The following is a 22,209-nucleotide window of genomic DNA, read 5'->3' as shown; positions in this document are numbered from 1 at the left end:
ACTGCGATAACCACAAAAACTCAGCTCGGGAGAAGCTTACAAAGGAGGACGAACATGAGTTGAGAGCAGCACAAAGGAAGTCGTGTCTACAAAGCAGCAGAGACAGGACGTCTGATTTTGCCGTGACATGTCTATCAGCCACGTCCTATGTCTTCATTTCACATGGTGCACGCAGCGTTTTTACTGGACAACATTAAAAGGCAAATGCAAGGCTCTTCTGGCACTTTTGGCAAATTGCACTGTCTCACCCTCAGCAAAGAAAACAACCCCTCGATGTCTCTCAAAATAACGATGCCGAGAACTGACAGTGGCAGAGAAACTGCTTGTTGAGACCAGCTGTTGAGAGCCTGTGTTACAAAATGTGACTGCTCTGCCTTAGAAATCACTATGTTGCATAAATACAAAAGTCCCAGTTCCCAAATCTTTGCACCCAGGGCAGACATCCACTTCAGCAAAAAGTCAGGGTATGAGGACTCAGCACTTTGGGTTTCAGTGAAAAAGCACAGCGGAGGACAAAAGGATGGGGCCGGCAAAGAGCTGCTGTTAAGTAGGAAATGGGGGCATCTTGTGGCCAGCTAAAAAATGTACAAGATGAGCTTGATTTTTCAGCACAAAAGCCTAACTGAGAAAAGTTCAATGAAAATTGAAAGGGGAAAATGACCTTCTGAATATTTTAAATTTTAACTGCCTTGGGGGGTTTATCCCACATCTTACATGAGGTTGCTGTTATCAGTCCCCTCAGAGGTATTTGCAATAAGCTGTATTTGCAAAGTCACGCTATTCCACTTGCTATAAATACCACACTCCCCAAAGTCAGGCTAGGGGTCCAGCTTTTCCTGTCCCCACTAAGTGTTCCCGTCACCTGAACAGTGCCATTTTTGCTAGATCACTTGCAGTAAATATTTTAAGCAAAACCAGAGCAGCATCCAGAGAGGTTGAGAGGCAGGCTCTGTCTCCCTGAGCCTTTGCATGCAGAGATGAGTCAGCTTGGTCCTGAGCCCAAGCAAGCTGTCTTTCACTGTGGCTCATTTGCTCCAGCTCAGCATCATGCTAATGCACTCACACCACTCCTGGGTTAGGTCCACTTTGCACCCAGACTCATCCCAGAGCCCTGACACTGAGTGACTGCTGCAATCAGACAGATGAGTCCTGGGAGAAGGCTGACCAACCCCAGTGAAGTGCATTAATGGACCCCCTCCTGCTCCAGCTTTTTATTCCAAATGCCCAAAACAAAACCACTTCATAGGTATCAAAATAATTATTTTGACATTTCTGAAACCTGTATTTTGGGGAGAAAACAAAGTATTTTGAGATATTCAGACACCAATTACTTTGAACTGGAAGTCAAAATTTACCTAGCTCAGAATAGTTTTGATTATCTAGAAACTACTTCTCTTTGGCCATTCCATTAACTTTTCATGTATTTTAAATTACTCAAAAAAACTAAAGCAAGCAGGTATGTCCAGTATCCTCTTCCGTTTTTGAGTACTGGGGGCATTTAGAAGCTGGCAAGTCACACTTGACTAAGCAGGCAAGTAAGAGGAGTCATGGTGCAGGAGCTTTCCTGCTATCCCAGTGCAATTCCCAACACTGTTGGCTTTAAAGAGGTAATGGCTAGCAACTACCAAGGAGGTGATACTGGTTTTCTGCAGTCATTTCTCTTATCCCAGCACAGGTGCTTGTCCTCAGCTGATTCAGGAAGCTAAACTAATGGCAAACAATTCACACTTGCTGGGGATGGATTTTCTGCCAGTTCAGTTCTTGGAACAGGGCAGTGTGAGGGGCAGGAATGTCCCTTCCCACCAGAGTGGGACCAGTTAGATACGTTTGGCTGTAATGTCAATCCCTACCTTCAGGTGTTTTGAACTGTCCTTGTGAGTTATTTATGTGTCTCATTAAACACACAGGGCTCCTGTGCTCCGGGCCAATCCCAGAGAGGGCTAATGCTTATTCCCTCTTCCTTCTCTGCCATACGTATATCCTGTGGGCAAATCCAGAGGTAAAGGCACCTCCTGAGCAGCCCATAAGGGAGCAATTAGTTCTGCGACTCGCTGTTGGCACAGCTAGAGGATGTGACATGCATGTGACACAGCCTAACCACATACACAGTCATCCTTCATTGCTACTGCAGACCATACCTTACAGCTTCCAGAGCACCCATGTGTAATCTGCCCAGCGCATTCAGACTGTAATTCCTCTCACTTCCACCATGAAAGCTACATGCAGGGATCAATGGGATTACACCAGCCCATAGTAAGCATGAATCCTCCTCCTGGTAATTTCTACATTGAGCCCAATACCTTGGTTGCTCCCAGCAAATGCCAGTGCACTGTCGCTCAAGTCAGATGGGTTTTCCAAGCGGCGTGGTGGCGGCTGCGTTAGTTTCTGTCCTTCCTCTATCTCAGGATAGGTGCGCACAGTTAGACACAGTGAAGGTTGAACAAGGGCATCTTTCAGCAAAGCTGAGTCCAGATCCTCAGCAGCTTTCTTGTTAATCTCCACAATTTCATCGCCAGCCTTCAGGCCTGCAACACAGAAAGGAACAGGTAAGACCTGCACAGTAACTTTTCTGTTACCCACAGACATCAAGGAGCTCAGCCAGGTGTTTATGAAGTGCCAGACAGTGTTACGTCTAGACATAAAGTAAACATTTATGACTGCAAATGATATTGCAATTTGATGGATTATTGTGAGATCTGATTTCAGGCTGGTACTCCAGTACCATCCTCAAGAGCATGGTGGAAGTCCCGCACAACATACCAGCAACAAGATATCCCCTTTTTCTTCACACCACTCTGCAAGTGAACGGCTGCTGTACTGCAAGCCACCCTACATTACACACTGCTCGTAAATAAATACATACTGAAGGACAGAGTCAGACTTCTGAGGTGCTGCACACAGGACAGGGACAAGGATGGAGTAGCTGGGCTGGTTTGATTCTTGCTTTTAACTTCCCATCTAAGCAAAGGATTTTATTTGAAGTGGTCACCTACCCATACACTTAAGAGGAGAGAAAAACATTTCCCATTCAGCCAGGATGTATGGTGTAGGACTTTAGATAGCCTCCTCTCTGGCCCTGTCTAAATCATGTCCTAGTACACAGATCTCCAAAAGGCAAATTTTAGCGCTTGGTAAGCTAGTCATAGTTTTTTTCCAATTTGATTTCAGGAGCTATTTATAGCACCAGCACCCAAGGGAAAAGGGGATCTGCAGAGGAAACAGCTGACTCCTGCTTGCTTCGGGGGCAACAGAGATACCGTCACACGACCTGCAGTCCTCTGAGGTGCCGCAGGAAACCTGACCTTCCCCTCAGCCAGCTGGGCCTGCTCTCCGACTGACAACAGCAAGCTGGGCTAGGGTTTAATACCAAATAAACTTTAGGGTCAGGCAGGCAGCAGCACTCCAGGGCACATCGGTGCTGACAGCCCCAGTCGTCAGGGGTTTTTTGCCCACTTGAGGGTGATGCTGGCAGTGCCTGGAGGGCATCCTGCCAGGAGCCGGGGGGAAAGCATACTCTGCCGTGGCCACCAAGCCACCAACAGGACTGCTGTGGTATCCCAGTCACCATCCTGGCATTTATAGGGATGAAAGCTGGAATATACAAGGTCAAAAGAGCTTCTCCCTCCATGGGGGTGACCTGCCCCCGTGCCATGCAGTCCTCTGCTTGGGCGATGATAGCACAAGTCTTGTCACCCTTAAGCCCAGATGAAAGGCCTGACCCGATGAGCCTGAGCTATGAGCAGAGCTCAGCTACATCCTCCAGGAAACAGATTACCTACCCGCATTCAAGAAAAAAATGTGGAAGGGAGGAGGCTAAAGAGCTTCAGTTTTCTTTAGGAAAATTGAGATCTTTCTAAATGCATGTAGTTGTGCCCAGAAACTGTAGTGTGGCATACAGTTTTGGAGAGAATAAAATGAACTAGATAGAGTAGCTACAAAGTAAATGGACCATAAAATCATATTTGAAACAAGAACAAAACAAAGCAAGTCAAGCATTTTGCATTATTTAATTTATTCTACTTACTGATGCCATGTCATAATAGTAGCACATTAATATGCCTGCAACCATAAATACCATATCTGGGGCTTCATTTACTCTTTGTAATCCCTGTTTTGAATCATTTGGGATGAAGTACATCTACCTCAGTACAATCAAGCACCTCAAATTCCAACAATGGTCTAACTAATGCAGACCAATAGAAAAATAAAAGATAAATCATAAAAATTATGAGGAGAAAATAAAATTTAAGCTTTCTAATTGGAGAAAAGATTGAAAATGAAATACTGTGTCTCTTCTGGTTAGACTTACTATAGGAAGTACAGTCAAATGCAAACATGAATGTAAATAATGGGAGGAAGAAAGAGTTTTCCTCCCTGCTTTCTGCTAACTATGGGTATCTTCTCATAATATCCTGCCAAATACTGTTCATACAGAATTGGCTTTTTAAACCAATTGTGAAGAGCAAAATATCACTGAAAGTGTGTTTTAGCATTCCAGCCCCACAGGAGGCAGTCTGTGTTCATGCATTCATTTAAATTGTTGCTCAAACATTTTCTATAAGCAAAATAAGGAAGCCCTGCTGAACCCCCCCACTCCCAGTATTCTCTTTGCTCCCCACAAGAAGCCCACAGAGTTTATTTCCCTGGTGCAGGCTGGTAGAGAGATGCCCCTCAGACTCCATTCAGGGCTTTTGGCAGAATCCCCATCCTGTCAGCCAGGGAACTGTACCAGGCCAAGGTGGGGTGAGGAGAGAAAGACAGTCTTTTCAAGCTCAATAGACATGCACAGCAGTCTCCAGAACCACCTATGGAGTCTTCTGAAGTTAGGGTTAGAGGTTAAAGCTGAGTGAAACTCCAGGCTCCCCTGCAGCCAGAACTGTTCCCACTCCTCTGCCCGCCACTTCTTCCTTCCCAGTTTCTGTCTGTATGGCCCTGTCCCTCAAACTGTGGCAATTCTGCTACTTGCTTCACTGCAACACAAGCCAACTCTGTTTGCTAGCGGGTCCGGAAACCAGCCACGCATTTCCGCCATGGCAGTTTTCTATCAAGGCAGTGAGCTGAATTGGCTGAGCTAAGAGTGCCAGAGTCCGTACAAGGCAATGGGCTGAAGCAGTTCAGGGGAGACCAGTCCCCATTGCTTCTGGCAACAGCAAACCATTGAATAAGCTCTGCACGACCATGTAACCACTAACCAATAAAATTCTGCAGGTGTTTTTGAGGACTCTGCATACACTGGTGGATTATGACGAGATGAGATTCTTCCCACTCTTCATGCTCCCCATGTTATACTTTAAAATCCAGTTGGGTTTCACTCGCCCAGCTCCCTGACCAGCCCATCCCGTGACTGCGTGAGCAGCAGTGCCAGCACACCAGAAAGGGCAATGAATGGGAAAAGCAGTAAGGGCATGGCGGTGTCAGGGTTGACCTCAGCTTGGATAAGCTGCAGTTAAGCCATATCCTGCTCTGCCCTGGGACAAGCCCAGCAGCCTAGTTATCTCTGCTGTTTTCTGGTCCAAGTGCTGTCATGCTTCCTGCAAAACTAGAAGCAGTAATCCCAGCCACAGAGAGCACTATGATGACTTCTACTGTATCCGCTTATCTTGCAGTCACTGACTTGAAAGGGCCCCTGCTCCTCAGCAAGGGACATGCTGACCCTGCTACATATACGGCAACTCAAAATGAAGAGGTTGACTATACAGCATAGCTGATCACAAGAGCAGAACAGCCATGTATACAGTACCTAAGGTTCTTCCCAAAAGACCATGGTCTCTTTCGGACTGGGACCCTGGTTTGGTGTGTTCATAAAGCTCCTATCTCAAGTATTTCATAGTCTATACCACGATTACATAAAGAATAACAAAAACACTTTAAAAAGTCTTTTACCTTTCTTGAAAGCTAGGCCTGTCTCTTTGACGCCGTTCACATACAGCCGACGAATCCCTTCTTCTTCCACAGAGGACAGAGAGAAACCTATGGAGATACCCAGCGAGATGGTTAGAAAAAGCCAACCACTGCCAGCATGTCCTAACAACTGCACGCACTACAGGTAGTGCTGTGCTGTCCCTGGAGCAAGCAGTTGGGATATCCTCCCTTCTCCTTTCCCATAAACCTTTACAAATGTAAAGGGAAAAGTAAAAAATGAAAGTGGCTTTAGAAAAAACCTGAACTGAATTTCAGAGTTTATATAGAAATCATCTACAGCTTTATTTGCAGATACCACAGCTGCAAAATGTTGGAACAGACTTCCAATTCTCTGGCCACAAAAGGTCACTTCAAGAAGTTTTGCTGTTTGCAGACAAAAGCTGCACAGAGATGTGGTTTGTGACCCAAACGGGCAAAAGCCAGGAAACAAAGAGCTATGGCTGACATGCCATCCTGCACTCAGACAGGGCATAACAGCGCCTGCTGAGGCGGAATGCCAACTTTTACTTTTTTCAATTCCTTGACTGGACAAGTATGCAAAAATGCTGCTTCCCCTTCTCCCCCTTTCTATTCTCAGCTGCTCCTGGCATGACCTGTTATTTGCTACGTCTCAGCTCAGCACACATTTTATAGCTACATTAGAGACACATAGACCAGCCTTGTAATGGAAGTACTGACACGGCCTTAATTTAAACAGTGCAAATGGTACTGTTACATTTGGTTTTGGTGATTTTCCTGCCATTTGTGTTTGACACTGTGTAAGATAACAATGTGTAAAGGAAATACAATGTGGTTAGTTAAATAGAGTTTATTTATTTACTGTTGAGGGTTATCTAAAGCACAACATTTGCCTTTCTGAAACTTCATTAGCCCCTAAATGGGTGTAGGCAACCATTTGCTCTCTCTTTTTCTGACTAGAAAAACATTTACAAACCTCTGAGGAGAGACGCTTGTTTGACATCGAATCAGCCACCAGCCAAGAGGAAGCAGATGTGCTGGGAGCCTATTCCAACTTTAGGACTCTCTTCAAGTTGGTGCTTATGGATGAGAAGTTATTTTTTCATCCATCATTTAAAAAAAAGAAAGGAGGGGGATGAACGTGGCAGCCTAGAAGCAAGGAGCATATGGCCCTTCGTGACTTACTGAGCTACTTGGAATCTGTATGCGAGCTCCTCAGCCTGAATAAAATTAAATTTGTGAAGCTCACTCAAAACACCAACTTTGGCAGAGAGAAAAACTCTTGACTAAACAAAAGAGCAGCTGCAAAAAATAGTAGCTATTGGTTGTCATCAATGCAAAGCCTACCTGGAAAACCCTTAACCAGAAGCATACTGGAGCATGCCTGAGACTGCAGTTTGAGTCAGCACAAATTATCAGTTACTAATGACCATCACCCTTTTGCAACTGAAATGCTGTTTTGCAGCCAACTACCATACAGTTAAAACAAGGCTGAGTTGCCTCTCAAGTTCTTGCTGTGGCTAACTGTGAAGAGATTAGCATGCCCAAGCAGTCCCAAGCTCCCATTCTCCTCCATGAGAAGACCTCTGACTCCTCCAATCTGTCAGGGCTAAGGGCAGGTGTAGTTGCTTTTAAATTTGGCTTTCATTAAAAGAAAAAAATCCAGAGAGGAACAGGTGTAAGGAGCAATTACATGTGTTGTCATCACCTTTAAGAGATGAGAGATGGGCAACTGGCAACAGCCTTGAAATGGTCATTTGATTCTGTAACAAGAGGAAATGGCTTCAAGCTGCATCAGGGTAGGTTTAGATTGGATATTAGGAAAAATTTCCATACTGAAAGAGTGGTCAGGCATTGGAACAGGCTGCCCAGAGAGATGTTGGAGTCACCATCCCTGGAGGTATTTAAAAGACATGTAGACGTGACACTTCAGGGCATGGTTTAGTGTTGGGCTGACACCTAGACTTGATCCTAGAGGACTTTTCCAATCTTAATGATTCTATGATTCTGTGATTCTATTCTATGATCCTATCTCACAAATACACTTAATGCCTCCACAGACTGGGTATATAACCATACCCCAAGTATGGATAAACTGGTTTACTTCCACAGTTGTGATGTGCCTGGATCTAGTAAACAGTTCGAAGCAGCACTCCTGTCCCACTGCAGTGCCGGTGCCAGTGCTTTCACTGCCATGCAGTAAAGCAGAGCAGGGAACTCATCAGCTAGGAAATACCTTGGTCAAGTGTGTATGTGGAGAGAGAGAGAGAGAGAGATATACTTGAATATATACATAAACATGTATGTGTAGTTTGTATATACACATGTATACTACCAATGTACAGTTTACATCTGGCTGAATTCTGCAGGTGCTCCACACAAGCACGTGTACTAGCGTTGCATGGGAGGAAGGGCAGGAGTGGGTGGAAGTGACGGCGATTGCATAAGCTGGCATTACTGCCAAAAAAGATTATTATCAAACTGTGCGTGGACTCTGAAACACAGGTGTGAAGAGATGGGTGGTGACCCAGACAGAGCCTTTTCTTCACTGAGAAGTTTTGATGACAGGAGAACAAAAGTCTGCATCTATGAGTGCACATAGCCTCACTGAACCAGCACAATACACGAACCACCTCCAGAAAATTACCTCAGCGCCCTGAGATAGACAGCTGCTAACAAAAATGCCAGTGTGCTCCTGGTACATACAGGAGCTGGAAGCAATAGGTTCTTACTGCTGGTGTGCCCTGATTCCTGCCCCACAACCTTTGCGAAGAGGCTGGTATCAGTGAAAGAGGCAAGAACGTAGGTGTCCAGGCATCAACAACAGCATCGCGTTGACAGATCTATCTCTGGCGAGGTCTAACACACTGGTCAGACACTCCAGGAGTGCCTCTTACCACAGGCATGCCAGTGGGAGTAGAAACACTACAAAATGTTCCCAGGTGAGCTTTCCCTGAAACGCTCTGCTCCGTCCTCTTTATGTCACTTGAACTCATGGTGTGCTCAGGCGTGATGGTGAAGCTTCTCCAAAGGCCTGCTAGTGCCTGAAGGGGCAGCTCTGCCCCCTCCCCAGCACCAGGATCTCTTAGCTGGCCCAAAACAGTTTGCAAAGCCAGCAGACAGCTATTCACTTCTTTTATTATCTTACCTTTCTGCCAGGCTATTGAGCTGACCTGGCCTGCCAAATTGCACCCTTAGTGAAAGCGTTTCACCTCCCTATCTTTGATACCATGTCTGTTAAATGAAGATAACAGCACTCAGTCTACGTTGTCAGGATTAATGCATAGCTGCTTGTGAAGTACCTTGAAAATCCAAGGTTATTTACAGGTATTATTATTGCTACAGCTGGAATACTAGCAACAGCAACAGGTAATGTCACTAATGATTTTCATAATCTCATCCATTTTCAAAATGAAGACTTTTCCAGTTCTTCCGGAGGAATTAACGCACAGGGAATTTGGACATATGCTTTTAAAATGGGCATTAAAAGTATGAGGCTTGAACAAAGCTGCACAGAAAAAAACAAGTAATCATCAGAATAAAAGCCCCTTAGCACTCAAGACGTTTGGTTTCAGTACTGGCTCCTGACCCTGTTTCCCAGCTCTTGTTGAAGTGCCTGCGAGGGGCTGAGCCTCCAGCGCTGCCCAGCTGACTGAGAACCAAATGCAGCCCCGCTCACACACAGACTTATGCAGGTGCTTAAATGCTTAGAGACCGTGTGGTCATGTTATTGATTTAGGTTTTCTTTAAAACAAAACCAGTAGCAAGAACCCTTAAGCAACCCTGTTAAAAAGATTCTATGCCAAAATTTTAAAGCTCTGATCTTCATGTTGCCATAGCTTGTGAACATGCTGTAGCTTTCTCTCTGGATTGTAAAAGTATGTATTGGCAATGCTAATTCTGTGAAGAGACTAAAAGGACTGCAAAATCAAATGCACCTAACATACAGGATGGGAAGGGATCTCAGGAGGAACCCTGGCCTTCCCCAGCACCAAGACAGGATCAACACTTCACCTCTGCCCCCCGCCCCATACACACATATTTCAGCACACACTTGTCACTGTATGAACACATAGTACTGTTTCTATGAGGCACATACAGACTACAGAATTTCTACTGCTGTTTACAGTCAAAGTAAGTTTTGCCATTTTCTTTCAATGAGAACAAAGTCAGCTTTTTGGGGGTACATTTCGCATTCATTCCCTGCAGGGTCAGAGCCACTGAACAGATACATCACGTCTCACACAGCTGATGTCATTTCACAGGACATGACAGTGCATTTCACGGTCTTTCCCATCTATCACTTAAAAAAAAGAGAAGAAAAAGAAATAAACAGGAAATGCCATGATACCCCTAACTCTTGCAGTGCTTTCAGGCACAGCATAATTACTGAACCTAGGGCCATCGCCGTGCTGGTTAATAATACTTTCTTAGCCCTTCAATATTCAAATTGCAGTCAGTACCACTGCTTTGTAGCAGAGCTCAATATTCAAATGGCCTGCAGCTGTATGGTAAGCAGTTTGGGGATTCAGAATTATTCTTGTCATTAAAACAGAATACTTAGGTAAAGAGTAAAAAGACGCTGATTGGCTTCCCACAGGGTAGTTTGCACAAATAACTTTAAAATACACTACGGAACTGTAATTGCCAGACCAAAGGGTAAACTCACCAGGCTGGAGGCCTGTAACTTGAAATACTTGAAAGCTAAGAAATATGACCACCCCCATGTAAGGACTAGGGATTTTCCAGAGATTACACAGGGAGGACTTCCCCCGTTTTATATTTTATGCACAGATCTGTATCCTGTGTCAGATTCTGGCTCCAGGAGTCCAGAGGGCATCCTCGAGGGCCAGGCATGCACTGGGACCAGGCTCCCCCAGCCTCAGGAATGGTAGTGAGAGAAAGGGAGCTGCCTTGCATGCCCACAGCAGGGGGGGAAGAGGCAAGCAGCCTCTCCTGGGATAGCTGCCTGGCCACAGACCTTAAGATGCCTCGTACCCACAGCAATGCTCCTGGCAGCATCCCTGTCATCATGCTTGGTGGAAGGGGTGAGGAGGGGAGAGCCTGCTAGGCTGCTAGCAGCAGCAAGCCGCAGCAGCAGCCCTCTCCCAAGCCCTGCTGCAGGGCCCCAGTGAGCACCGCAATGAAGGCGTTCATGTAAGATGTGACAACTGGCAAACGATGCTGTTTTCCCCTGGTGCTCAGTTGCACAACCTCTGTAGGTGGTGTTTTGAGAAACTACAAGAACAAGAAAACACTTCTCCTTTCTGCCACCGTAGTTCTCATCAGAAAGCTGCATATCCTACAGCTTGAGCACAAGGACACACAACGTTCAGTGCACTACATATAAAACTGTCCTGCTTCAGGGCAGGGGAGCAAACTTCCTGTGGATGGCACAGGAATCAGATGTGCTTTTCTTACTGTGTTCAACAGGCCTGTCAGGTCTATCAACGAATATCAAGCAAGGGCCTGCACACCCTAGAACTGACTTGGTAGAAAAGTAAAAACAAATCAAGGAGAAACTCACCATAAATATCAGAGGATGCATCAGACTTCTCTATTTGAATGTGCTGCGTAATTTTCTGACAGATTTCTATTTCTTTGTACAGCTGAATAGAAAAAAAACCACAAAAATATGTTATTGTGGGAGGACTCATCAGTTGTAATAATTCTGAACAGATGATATTTTTTTTTTTTTTTAATTACAGGCAGAAGAAATAGACTGTGGTCATTATTTATCAAACAATTTTTCTCCATGTGTGCAAGATGTAGTCATAGTGTCACTAAGCTTTCATGTTAGGAACACAGTTAAAGAGGAGGCACCAGTGTTTTACTATCACCACCATAAAAGCAAGGACACATTTATTTCACTTGGTCAATGAGTGCACAAGCGCACAAGAAACAGAGCTCCTGCTCCTGTTTTCCTATTTTATGGGTGGTCATCATTTAATGTTTTTACATTATTTTGATTAAGACATTGCAGGCATTCCATTATTTGATAGTATTAAAATCACAAGAAGGGACTTTGTTTCTTAAATACATTTCTTAACTGTTAGAAGACTACCGGATTTCTTAGCATGAAATTTCATCTTTAATGTATTTATATTTATTTGCACCAAGAAAAGACCCCAAGTCTTTGAAACGGTGATTAACATCCTTCCTGGGAGACCAGCACGAATTCACACCTAGGTAATAACCCAGAAGTATATGCACCCAGGTGCAATTCACTCTGCCTTTCAGGAGCCAAGCAAACCCTCAGCACAGCTACACCCCTCCAACGCTGCGCACACATTTTGTGCTTTAAGTCACTTACATCCTCCTGTTTTGTGTGGCTTGCTGTCGTACCCGGGTCCTGCCCCAAGCCCCAAACAACCGAGCTTGTACTGAGGCCTATCACCCCACCTGAGGCAGGGAAATACCCCTCTTCCAGGCAGCGTCAGCTATCCAGAGGCTCTGAGCTGACAGCTTTGGGAGTCAGCCCTGACTTACTCCTTGTAAGACAGCCTTGACATAATGGAAACCTCTGGCTCAGCACAAGTTTGAAGCTGGTTTGCCCATAGCACAGGCTACCACTTAAGTAACAAACCGTCCTTTTGTCTTCGGAAAAAATCATACACACAGGTGAATGAGAGCCCACAGGTAAATATTATTTTTGTTTACATGCTGGTATGAGTGTGTAAAAAGGCAATTCACAATAATTAACATTTTGAAACTAAGTGACATCAGTGTTTGGACTGAAGTATTAAACCATTTATTTAAAAAAGAAGAGTAACTCATTAGTAAAGGGTTTCCTTAATAAAAATATAATTTTATCTCCTGCTTGTATCAGCACCTACACATCTGTTTAACTGCAAATGTTAGGTATTACAGAACATTTAAATGGTTGTATAAATAAAATGGTTGTAAAATAAAATGTGAAATTAAATGAGGATGCCATGCTAGCAGTATTTTTAAAATGTAGTTTTCAAATATAGGAATGTATTATTCAGAACCTGAAAAAGAGTCAAATGACATTTACAAAAATCTCAGCTAGATTTCAGCAAGGGTTTTAAAAAGAGGAGAAAGAAAAAAAAAAGAGCAAAAATAGCAGTATTTTCAAAACAAAACTTGTGTCTGATCCCTGCAGTCATCTAAACTGAGCATGCAGGATCAGAACCAAGGAGGACGGCCAACAAGCTCTTGCAGGGATATAGGAGCCGCTTGCTGCCTGCACCCCAAAGCGCTGTTTTCAAGCAAGCACCTCTACTGAACAGGAGGCAAATAACTGGGATGCCTAGACTGCAGCTGAGCTGCCCAAACCAGAGAGCCGGTCCAACAGCAGCCCTGAGGTGCTTCTTGCCTTTCTGTGCCTCGTGGACCCACCGTCCTGACACCAAAGGCAGGCTACAGCAGCTCACACCATGAAGCTGCCGGCCTCACGGGCACCACAGGCTCATGCGGAAAACCCCCTCCAGACCTAGCACCGGGCCCAGGGCTCTGCGCGGAGAGGTTTGATAGCAATACCGGGGGCATCCCAGGGGGGTTGCTAGGCATTGGAGTGCCTGGGGACAGGATTTGTTCCTGACAGCAGCAGCATCTCCCCTTTGAGCTGCTCCAATCCCTCGTAGTGTTTCTCATGGCAGCTTTGGGATTTCTCACCCCCCCACCTCAAGATTTTCTCTTCCTTGCCCATTTTTCCTCTACCACTTTTGGTCTTGACACAGCATCCTTTCCCAGGGCCACTTTTTCCAGCAGTCCCAATGCCTTCACCACAGCCTCATCCTGCCTGCAAGATTTTTGTGGAGGCCTCTGGTTTCCTGCTTTCATCTAAAAGTGCCATCCTACACAAAGTAAAAAGTCTGGCACCTCAAGCCTCAGCCAAAACACTCCAACACTTAGTTTACAATAAAAGGTGCTTAAAAGTACAACTGCCTGGTACAGCACCTATTGTCAAATACTGTCCCCTGAGCCCTTACTAACATTTTTAACGCCTAATAAACCAAGCTTGTAAATTTTTGAAAGACACTGTCAGTATGCAAAGCATCACCATTACTGTTTTGGAGGGTCATGGAATATGGATATTTAATCTTTATTTCTTATCTAAATATATCTGATACAGTCTGCAAGAAATAGGAGTATCATCCTGAGAAATTACTTCTCTGCAGTAATGTATGTCTGTAAAAGCATCTTAGTAAATGGAAGATAGCTCTAGAAAGCTGACATCAACATTATACAATAATATAAACAGCTATTCAAGACTACAAAAATAGAGGTATTAGTTTTACCGTATTGCACCAGAATCATTTAATTAAGCTCTTAAATACAGTAACTCAAATTCGCTCATGAAGCAAGCACACACGCACACAAATGCACAAATGTGGGTTGTTTTAATGTTACTACATTAGATATTGCCTGCAGCACCTACCTATATTATAATCTTTCAGCATGTACATAATCCCACTGACTGCGGAGTTGTGGTTTAATTTCATTTTTTCAGAATAAACAATAACTGATGACTATGTCCATCCTACATCCTCTCAACATAAGACAAGTCACCGAAGTCCTTCCAGGAAATAACAGGTAAAATCTGTCTCGTCTGAGTTTTAATCTTTCCCAACTGTATTTCACTTCCCAGTCTTAGTACTGCACTAGCACCTTCTCACTCTTTTTTTTTTGTTGACAGCGTTAATGGCAAATCCCAGAACTTCTTTACTAAATGAACAAAAGCATCCATAACTGGCAAAGCTTTACTCTTTATAAATAAAACAGCCATCAGTGAAAAGGACTTTAAAAAGCTTTACAGCGTGCATGTGTAAAATCATAGAGTTAAAGCATGACACTAATTCTGTTTGGTCTTTTTTTTAATCTCTCATTTCAAAATTTCTTTGAAGTCTGCTTTTGAGATGAATGATATGAAAACATCCAACTGAAGCAATTAGGAAAATATATTCTTACACGTAACTCCAGAACTGTTTAACCTCAATGTTTAACTTCCCATTTAAGAAAACAAACAAACAACCAAACAAAACCCCAACTACTTATGCATTTTCCCCCACTCTTTAAAAATCAGGCAAAGTGATCTGAACAAGAAACACTCAGGCCTCAATACTATGTCTTTGAAACCACCAAGGACAATATAAACAATAGGAAAAGGCAAGGCAACCTTGAGAGAAGTCAAGCTTAAAGGTATGTTACAGTGACTTTCACACATTACCTGTGGCTGTTCCTCCTCTCTCTCTTTCACACAGACACATGCATGCACAAACATAAGCTAAACACCAACTTTCTCCTCAAGATGAAATGTTTGGAGAGATTACTTTACTGTAGACCAATTTGCTATGGTCTGCAAAGCACTATAATTGCAAGTTAAAAAGCATAACTCTGCATATTACAAATGTCAGATAAACACTAATTAGTAGTGTCCTACCAAGTGTCATTTAATTTTGCTCAGTAGGTAGCATTACCAGTTCATAGATATCCTCTTCAGGCTTCGGTACATAAAATTGGATCTGGTTTTCAATCAGGAATTTAAGACGCAGGTAGTGAGCAGAGTGATCCAGCTGGTGTGTCTGCAAGAAACAGAGAAGAGGCTTTAGAAGAGAAAAGCAATGGCACGCATCATCTATACTCAGAGAGTGGCCTGACACTCATAAGAAGAAAAATGCCCCAGCATTGTCTTTCACAAGAGGCCCATCTCCTAACCTGAACAAGAACCCGAACCTCCTCCTTTTTTCCTGGAATAAACGTTCATTTAACCACTGACCAGGACGTCAAGGGCAGTCCTAGTACTCTAAGCACCCTCTTTGGTTCTGATTATCTGGTAGTTCTGCTCCCTCCCATGCTATTGCAGAAATAAGCAAATACTATTACAGCAGAAGACTTGGAGCATACCTTTGTATACAAAGGGCATTTAAAATTGCAAGGAGGAAAAGAAATGTTCTGCTAAGAGAGAAAAATGTAACAGGAAGGTTTTTTCTGTTTGTTTTGGGTTTTTTAGCATCTTTGTAATTTAGTGAGTAAGTATGATGTGGTAAATTTTAAGCAAGGTTAATATTAAAAAAAAAATCTGTATGTCCTCTAAATTCAAAGCAGCTCAGGATAGACTGGCTTTATAAGGCTAAAAGAAGCCAAGAGTTGCATACTGGATTACATCCCAGTGGAAACAGGTCACACCATTTTAATGAATTAGTTATAATTAGTGGAGGACGTGGCATTTGGTCTGGGAGATATTAACAACCTTTTCTCAGCATGATCAATAGCTTGATTTAAGCAGAGGTTAATGCAGTGTATAATCAAAACACATTAGAATTATGATAAACACAAAGGATGTCATTCAGAAGTTACTTCTGAAGTTCGTAAACTGTTGACTAAAGCTAATAAAAGACCCCAAAGTGGTTCACAAATACAGGAGGTAAATTCTCCTCGTTGTCACTTTTGAAATCCCATTATTATATGCTTTTATACATTGGCCTTTTCACTTTATACAAGCAAATCACCAAAGTATCCTAGATTGTACTAAAAACAATGGCCCATTGAAAATTCATGCAAGAATGTCATTATTGCTTATTTATTATGATTTTGAAAGCCTTGCTTATCCAGTTCAAGCCAAGATGATGATACACCGGGACTCAGCTGACTGATCATACAGCACAGATGATGAGTAATGTATACCGAATGACCTGTGGAAAAGATCACACACTGACCTAGCAAACCCTTCAGCAAATACGCGGAGAATGGGGAACATTTTTGAAAGTCCAGAATAACCCAGGAATAAAAAGATCTACCAACAGAAGAAGAAAAAAAAAAAAAGACAGATCTATTGCTGCACTCTATGTAGCACCATATTCAATTATGTTCAATTCAAAGACCAAATTATCCTTATATGAAATCAAGTATCTGAAATGGTATAACCTCCATAATCCAGACAAATCCCTAGTTAATTAAATAAAAATTTGAAATCTATCAAGGGCACAACAAAAAGAGCTGAACATAGAAGAACCTTGCCCTCTCCCCTTTTTCCTTTTTTGATAAGCATTTTGCATGCTCTGCTCATTGTTTACTGACCGTTTTCACTAGTTTTCTCTCTTACATGCACAGACAAACAAACACTCCAGAAATTAAAGGGAAGCAGAATTGGCTTTAACAGTTCAGAAATGATACAGAGGAGTCCTAGATTAGTTTCTGGTCAGATTAGTTGGCTATCCCTAGACACAAACTGAAGAGCGCCTTGCACACCAATTAAACAAAAACATATAGAGGAGACATAAACCCACAGACTGCACCCCCCACGTCTGGAAGGAGAAGTCTGTGATAAGCCTCTCTGAAAGTCCATGAAACGCTTGAGCCATTTACAGCAAAGCCAGTGGGGAAAAAATTCTACGTGGAAAATACATACTAGCAGAAAAAGGAGCCAGGAAACCTGGCAGCCTCCTCCTGCCACCACGGCGTATCTTCCCATGGTCTCCTATGCTGAAGCTCTTGTACACGTGCTGCATTTCATGCAGCGTCAGGCCATGCCAGTGAGCCAGACCTATGCTGGCAAGCTACATGTCATCAGCTAAAGTCCAGGGTTGGCCCCTGTCTGCAGCTGGGTATTCGTGTTGCTTCCAACAGCAACTCTGAACGTCCTCTCCTTGCAGAGGAGACCCAAAGGGATGCTTTCCAGCCTGCCCCAGGCCAGCAGAAATCACAACCTGTTGCAAAGAGACATTAATTTATCCAGTCTGGGGCCCAGCCATTGGGCGCAGGCCAGGAGCTGCCTCAGCTGCAGCGGCAGGGCAGGGAGCCCATGCTCAGCCACGCTGGGCTCCCCGCGGGGCTGGGGGCACCTCAGCACCCACCCCACCACCACCTGTTCAGAGCCACCGCCCGCTGTGGGGCAGGGTGCGCTCACGCCTGCCTGCAACCCCCTCCGCAGCCCGCGCCCTGATAGCATCTTAAAAGAACAACCTTCCTGGAAGGCAGCAGCTTGATCTGCCATCCCGGCAGTCAATGACAGGGCTTCTGCCTGCTTTGATATGGGCATTGCATCAGGCATGGAGGTGACCGACAACGCCTCCATTTTCACACCAGTCTTTGCAGGGAGATTTGCTTACAAGAAAATCATGAGCGCTGGCCATTTTAGGGAGCGGGAGGGAGCAACACGCAAGATGACCAATGCTGCACTGAAGCCCTGAACTATGCCAGAGACCTTTTGAGCCTCTCATTTCTTCCAAGAAACACTATCAGCCGGGCTGGATGCCATTCATACGCTACACTGCAATCTCATCCAAGTCAGGCAATGAGAGTCATCACCATAAAGCTGTGATGGTGCAGCACCTGAGCCACACCATTTAGTTAATTAACATTTGTATAGCTGCAGCAGTTTGACGTCTACCTCCACAGTTTACATTAGTTAAACTGTTTCAAACAGGGGCATGATTTTCTACTGAAGTGAAAGGAAAAGGTCCTCTGAAAGTGGACATAGCCAGCCTGCCCTAAAAGCCATACCATTAACCCACTTTTTCTGTTGCTGGTCTAGCTGCATCCATATGTGGGAAGGTGGAAGCAGAAACAAGGCAGCTTTAATGATGTTCATATCGTTTTGAGACCACCCAAAATACCTTTTAGCAGTCCAAAGAAGCTTCTTGGTTTACTTATTTCTCTCCTAATAACTCTGGCTATGTCTGGACTAAATTAAGCAGCTAACCCAATTTAAAGCACAACTGGACAGCTTAACCAACATGCTCTTGTAGAAGAATTTACAGCCCGGTGTGTGATCCAATTCAACAGGCTCTGCGTGGTGTAGCAGGTCAGCACACAACCCGAACTATTCATCCATTTCAGGCATATTCTTTCAGCTTGGTGGGGCAACCTTCATTAGCACTGAAATGACAGCATCATGGAAACATGCTAGCCGTCCCACCGTATTACTCGGGCTTTGCACTTGTACGGCCCAAGCTTTTTCAGTAGGAAAACACCAGCTCAAAATCAAAGCAAGACTGCAAAGCATCAGGCTTAAGTAACTTCTCAGAGACTTTGAGCACTGACTCAGAGACCTAGGGGAAATCTGCTTCTTGCCCCTCATGCAGGTCTATTTGAGAAATGTAAATAATGAGATAACAGCACCTTTTTCAATTCTCGTTTTTTGTCCAGTTCAGTTAAAAGATTAAATGCTGTGTAGTCTTCTATGCTTGGTTTTTGGTGTTTTATTCTCTCCATACTGGCTCTGCCTAAATCCTTATACAGTGGGTGTGTTTCTACTCAATCTTAAGACATACCATCAAGCAAATGTTAGTAATACGTATACACATGTTCACACTGATCGGTATTATCCATAGGAAACAACTGAATGCATACATACTGACTTTTTCTGCCTTCCAAGTGATGTTATTAGTTAAATCTTAGGCGAAATCTTCAAGAAACCACTTTAAAATATGCTTTAAAGTCTCCTCCCACCATTCTTGGATCATAAAAGTGTCACAAAGCAGCCTCCAAAACCCAACTTGCTGAATAATAAGAAGCAGCAATCTTAGTATAAGAACACATTTTCTACAATGACTTGAGTGCACTTAATGTTCTCCAACAGAATAATCAAGCTCAATTTAATAGCACAGAGAGATTTAACCACATCTACAAACATGAAGAGGTTTATATGAAATGTAGATCTTGAAATGTTTACTATACCAGAACTTGACTGGTTCTCAGATGGCAGATGGCAAACTGATGTGAAATGATGTGGATCAGATATTAAAGGGGAAAAAATGAGCTGAATGCAAGAGACAGAAGAAAGAGATTGATTATTAAATGCTACAGAAAAGAAGGCATCCATCAGTGTTTTCCAGACTGAAAACTCTTACAGAAAGGAAAGAAACAGATAATAGCTCTTTGAAAACCAAACACTCACCCACCTCCCCTTCTCCTTATACACCACCACCCGCAATAACCAAACACACAGTGAGAGACCAGGTTCTCAGCAGGCACTTACTGAAACTGGTGGAGCTACACCAATTTACTCCAGCTAAGGATTTGGCCCACTGAGTTAATCACTCTTACCCAAAGGAAAATATAAATCCTAAAAATAAATCATTACTAATAATGTGTCATCCAGCTTCTCTATTATGTTTCTCTCCAAAAATGTCATCTTTTCCTGAATACAATGAAGAGCTTTCACAAGCTGCAGCACTCTTTAATAGTGCACCTGGCAGAGAGACGAGCACACTGTATAATTATTGCAAACAAATGCCTTTCTCTCACCTTCCCTCTCTTTGGAAGCACATGCAACATGTTCTAGAAGTCCCCAAAGTTAAGCTCATAATAGTAATAAATGTTTTCTTTCCTTTTGCTGTTGTTGTTGTACAAAAGAAGACTCTTCAGAACAGCACATGACATGAGTTGGGTCTAGTTTTCAGTCAGCCAGTTAGCAGAAAACATACATTATGTAGCTGCCAGAACTGAAAGCTTGTATTTAATTTGTCAAAGCTTTCAACTTCTCTGCTGAGATGTAACGCTTTTTAATGGCCAAATGCCTCTGATACTTCATCTTGCAAAGAAATCCAGGTGGTTTTTCTTCCATTCCCCCCAAATACAGATAAAAGCTTTCCTCTCTCTTCCCTCCTGCCACCTACATGAGGCGAGTGTGACTCCGCAATGCAGACGGCAAACACAGGCACCTTCTCCTACTCCTGGTGCTGCTGTTTTCTCCGTGCCTTCCTCCCCCATGCCAGCTGGAGGGGAGGAAGCAGCAAGGAGAAGGAAGGAGGAATGGCACCTGGAAACAGGACAACCTGGCACCTGGGAAAGGGTGAGATGACCCCACTTGCCTGGTGGAGGAGGGCACAAGCCATGGGAGGGCTTGGCAGAGGTGGGGGAACCAGGGTGGTCAGGTGAGGACAGGGTGACTGTACTACCATGCTATGGGGCATCCAGAGAAAGGAAGTGAGCTGGGGGCCAGGATGTTGGGGGCAGATGGGGAGAGGAGAAGGGTCCTGCACACTGCTTGGTCTCCAGTGGAGGGGGAGTGGGTAGGTAGGTACGTGAGAGGTGGCAGCAGAAGCAGAGTTGGGGTGGAAAGGCGCTTCAAAGGCTCATGTGCAGCGTTCAGAGTGGAAAAGGCAAGAACTAGTCTGCCCTCCTCTCCCTACATGCATGCCAAGTTTAGCTCCAGCTGTAGGAATTTTTCTTGTGTGGAGCTAGCATGAAAATTTCGGTATAATTCATGTTTTTTGTCTAAGGTACAACTGATTCCCCCACACAGTGCAGACTGAGCACTGGTATATGAGAAAGTCACTATGAGGTTCAACTGAAAGGGCTCAGGGTTGTAGCCACTTCACCCTGGCTCTAGGGCACGCTCGCAGCCTTTACCTTGCAAATTATTTCCAGCACATCTCGTGTGGTGTCCCCAGGACGGATGACTGTCAGAGCAGGCTGGTTGTTCGGCAGGCAGAACCAAGATGGCGTAAAATACTCATGAACCCAAATATCACAGTCGGGATTGTGCTGATGGACACTGCTCAGTGCCACTTCTTTTTCCCTCTAAATAGACAAAAACGTTATGACTCTACCAGCCAAATACAATCTCCCTTCATCAATAACAAGTGTAAGGAACATTATATGCTGTATCAAAAAGCCCTCTTACAGAGAAGACATTTTATTCATAAGCCTAGATTGAAGGCTTGTCTGGACAGGAAACTTTGCTGTTTTACCTGAGCCGTATAAAGTGTGCCTTCCCATGCCACCCACACAGCTACGCTGGTGCAATGAGCTTTTCCTGGGATTTCACCCTATGGCTACTGGGAATGCTAGGAATGCAACAAAAAATAATGGTGGTAAAAAGAGATTTAAAATTAAAACTTAAATGCACTGTGTTTCCGAGTAAAACAATCCAAGGCCAACAAAACTGTTGTAGATGCTACAGTTCTGGTATCTAGAAATGGCAAAACAGCAAATCTTCGCATTTATTTTGAATTTACTGTCTTTTATACATCCAAGTTGCACTCCAAGCTATAAATCCCCAGGAAGTGATGGAGCTGCAGAATCCCTATTTGCTGCAAGTGGGCTCACGCAGCTAAACCCATATTCTCTACATGAAAAATGTGCCTCTCAGCACTGTCTTAATGCTGTTTTATAGCTGACTTTCTCTGGGGAAGGAGAAAGCAGTTGTAATTGTGGCTGCAAATGCAGAAGCTCACAGAAGTGCATGAGAACAAAACAGAAAGCCCTGCGCTTCACAGTTGTGCCAACCCTAAGTTATGAAAACCCCATATGGCCGCCACGAGGAGCCGTTTTCCAGAACCAGCGGCATCCAGGTCCTCCTGTGGGCAGGCACTTCCCTGGCATGAGGCGCTAACACCCCTCTGGGTCTGGCACCTC

General features: G+C 44.0%; 1 protein-coding gene across 8 annotated transcripts in view; it reads right to left on the bottom strand.

Annotated features, from left to right (window-relative positions):
- Positions 1-22,209, bottom strand: part of TIAM1 (TIAM Rac1 associated GEF 1) — a 194,957-nt gene that overhangs the window by 32,354 nt on the left and 140,394 nt on the right. For all 8 annotated transcript variants that reach the window (XR_012661949.1, XM_075101147.1, XM_075101100.1 and 5 more), the window contains 5 exons: positions 21,202-21,372; positions 15,324-15,428; positions 11,408-11,489; positions 5,884-5,970; positions 2,301-2,525 (listed from right to left, as the gene is read on the bottom strand). Coding sequence is in view for 7 of the 8 variants with exons in the window: in XM_075101147.1 (XP_074957248.1) it covers positions 2,301-2,525; positions 5,884-5,970; positions 11,408-11,489; positions 15,324-15,428; positions 21,202-21,372 (670 nt within the window). In the remaining variant the exon portion in view is untranslated. The remainder of the gene's footprint in view (positions 1-2,300; positions 2,526-5,883; positions 5,971-11,407; positions 11,490-15,323; positions 15,429-21,201; positions 21,373-22,209) is intronic.

This window comes from Phalacrocorax aristotelis, chromosome 1 (genome assembly GCF_949628215.1).
Source record: "Phalacrocorax aristotelis chromosome 1, bGulAri2.1, whole genome shotgun sequence".
Lineage (NCBI taxonomy): Eukaryota > Metazoa > Chordata > Aves > Suliformes > Phalacrocoracidae > Phalacrocorax > Phalacrocorax aristotelis.
This window is presented reverse-complemented; position numbering and strand designations above follow the sequence as displayed.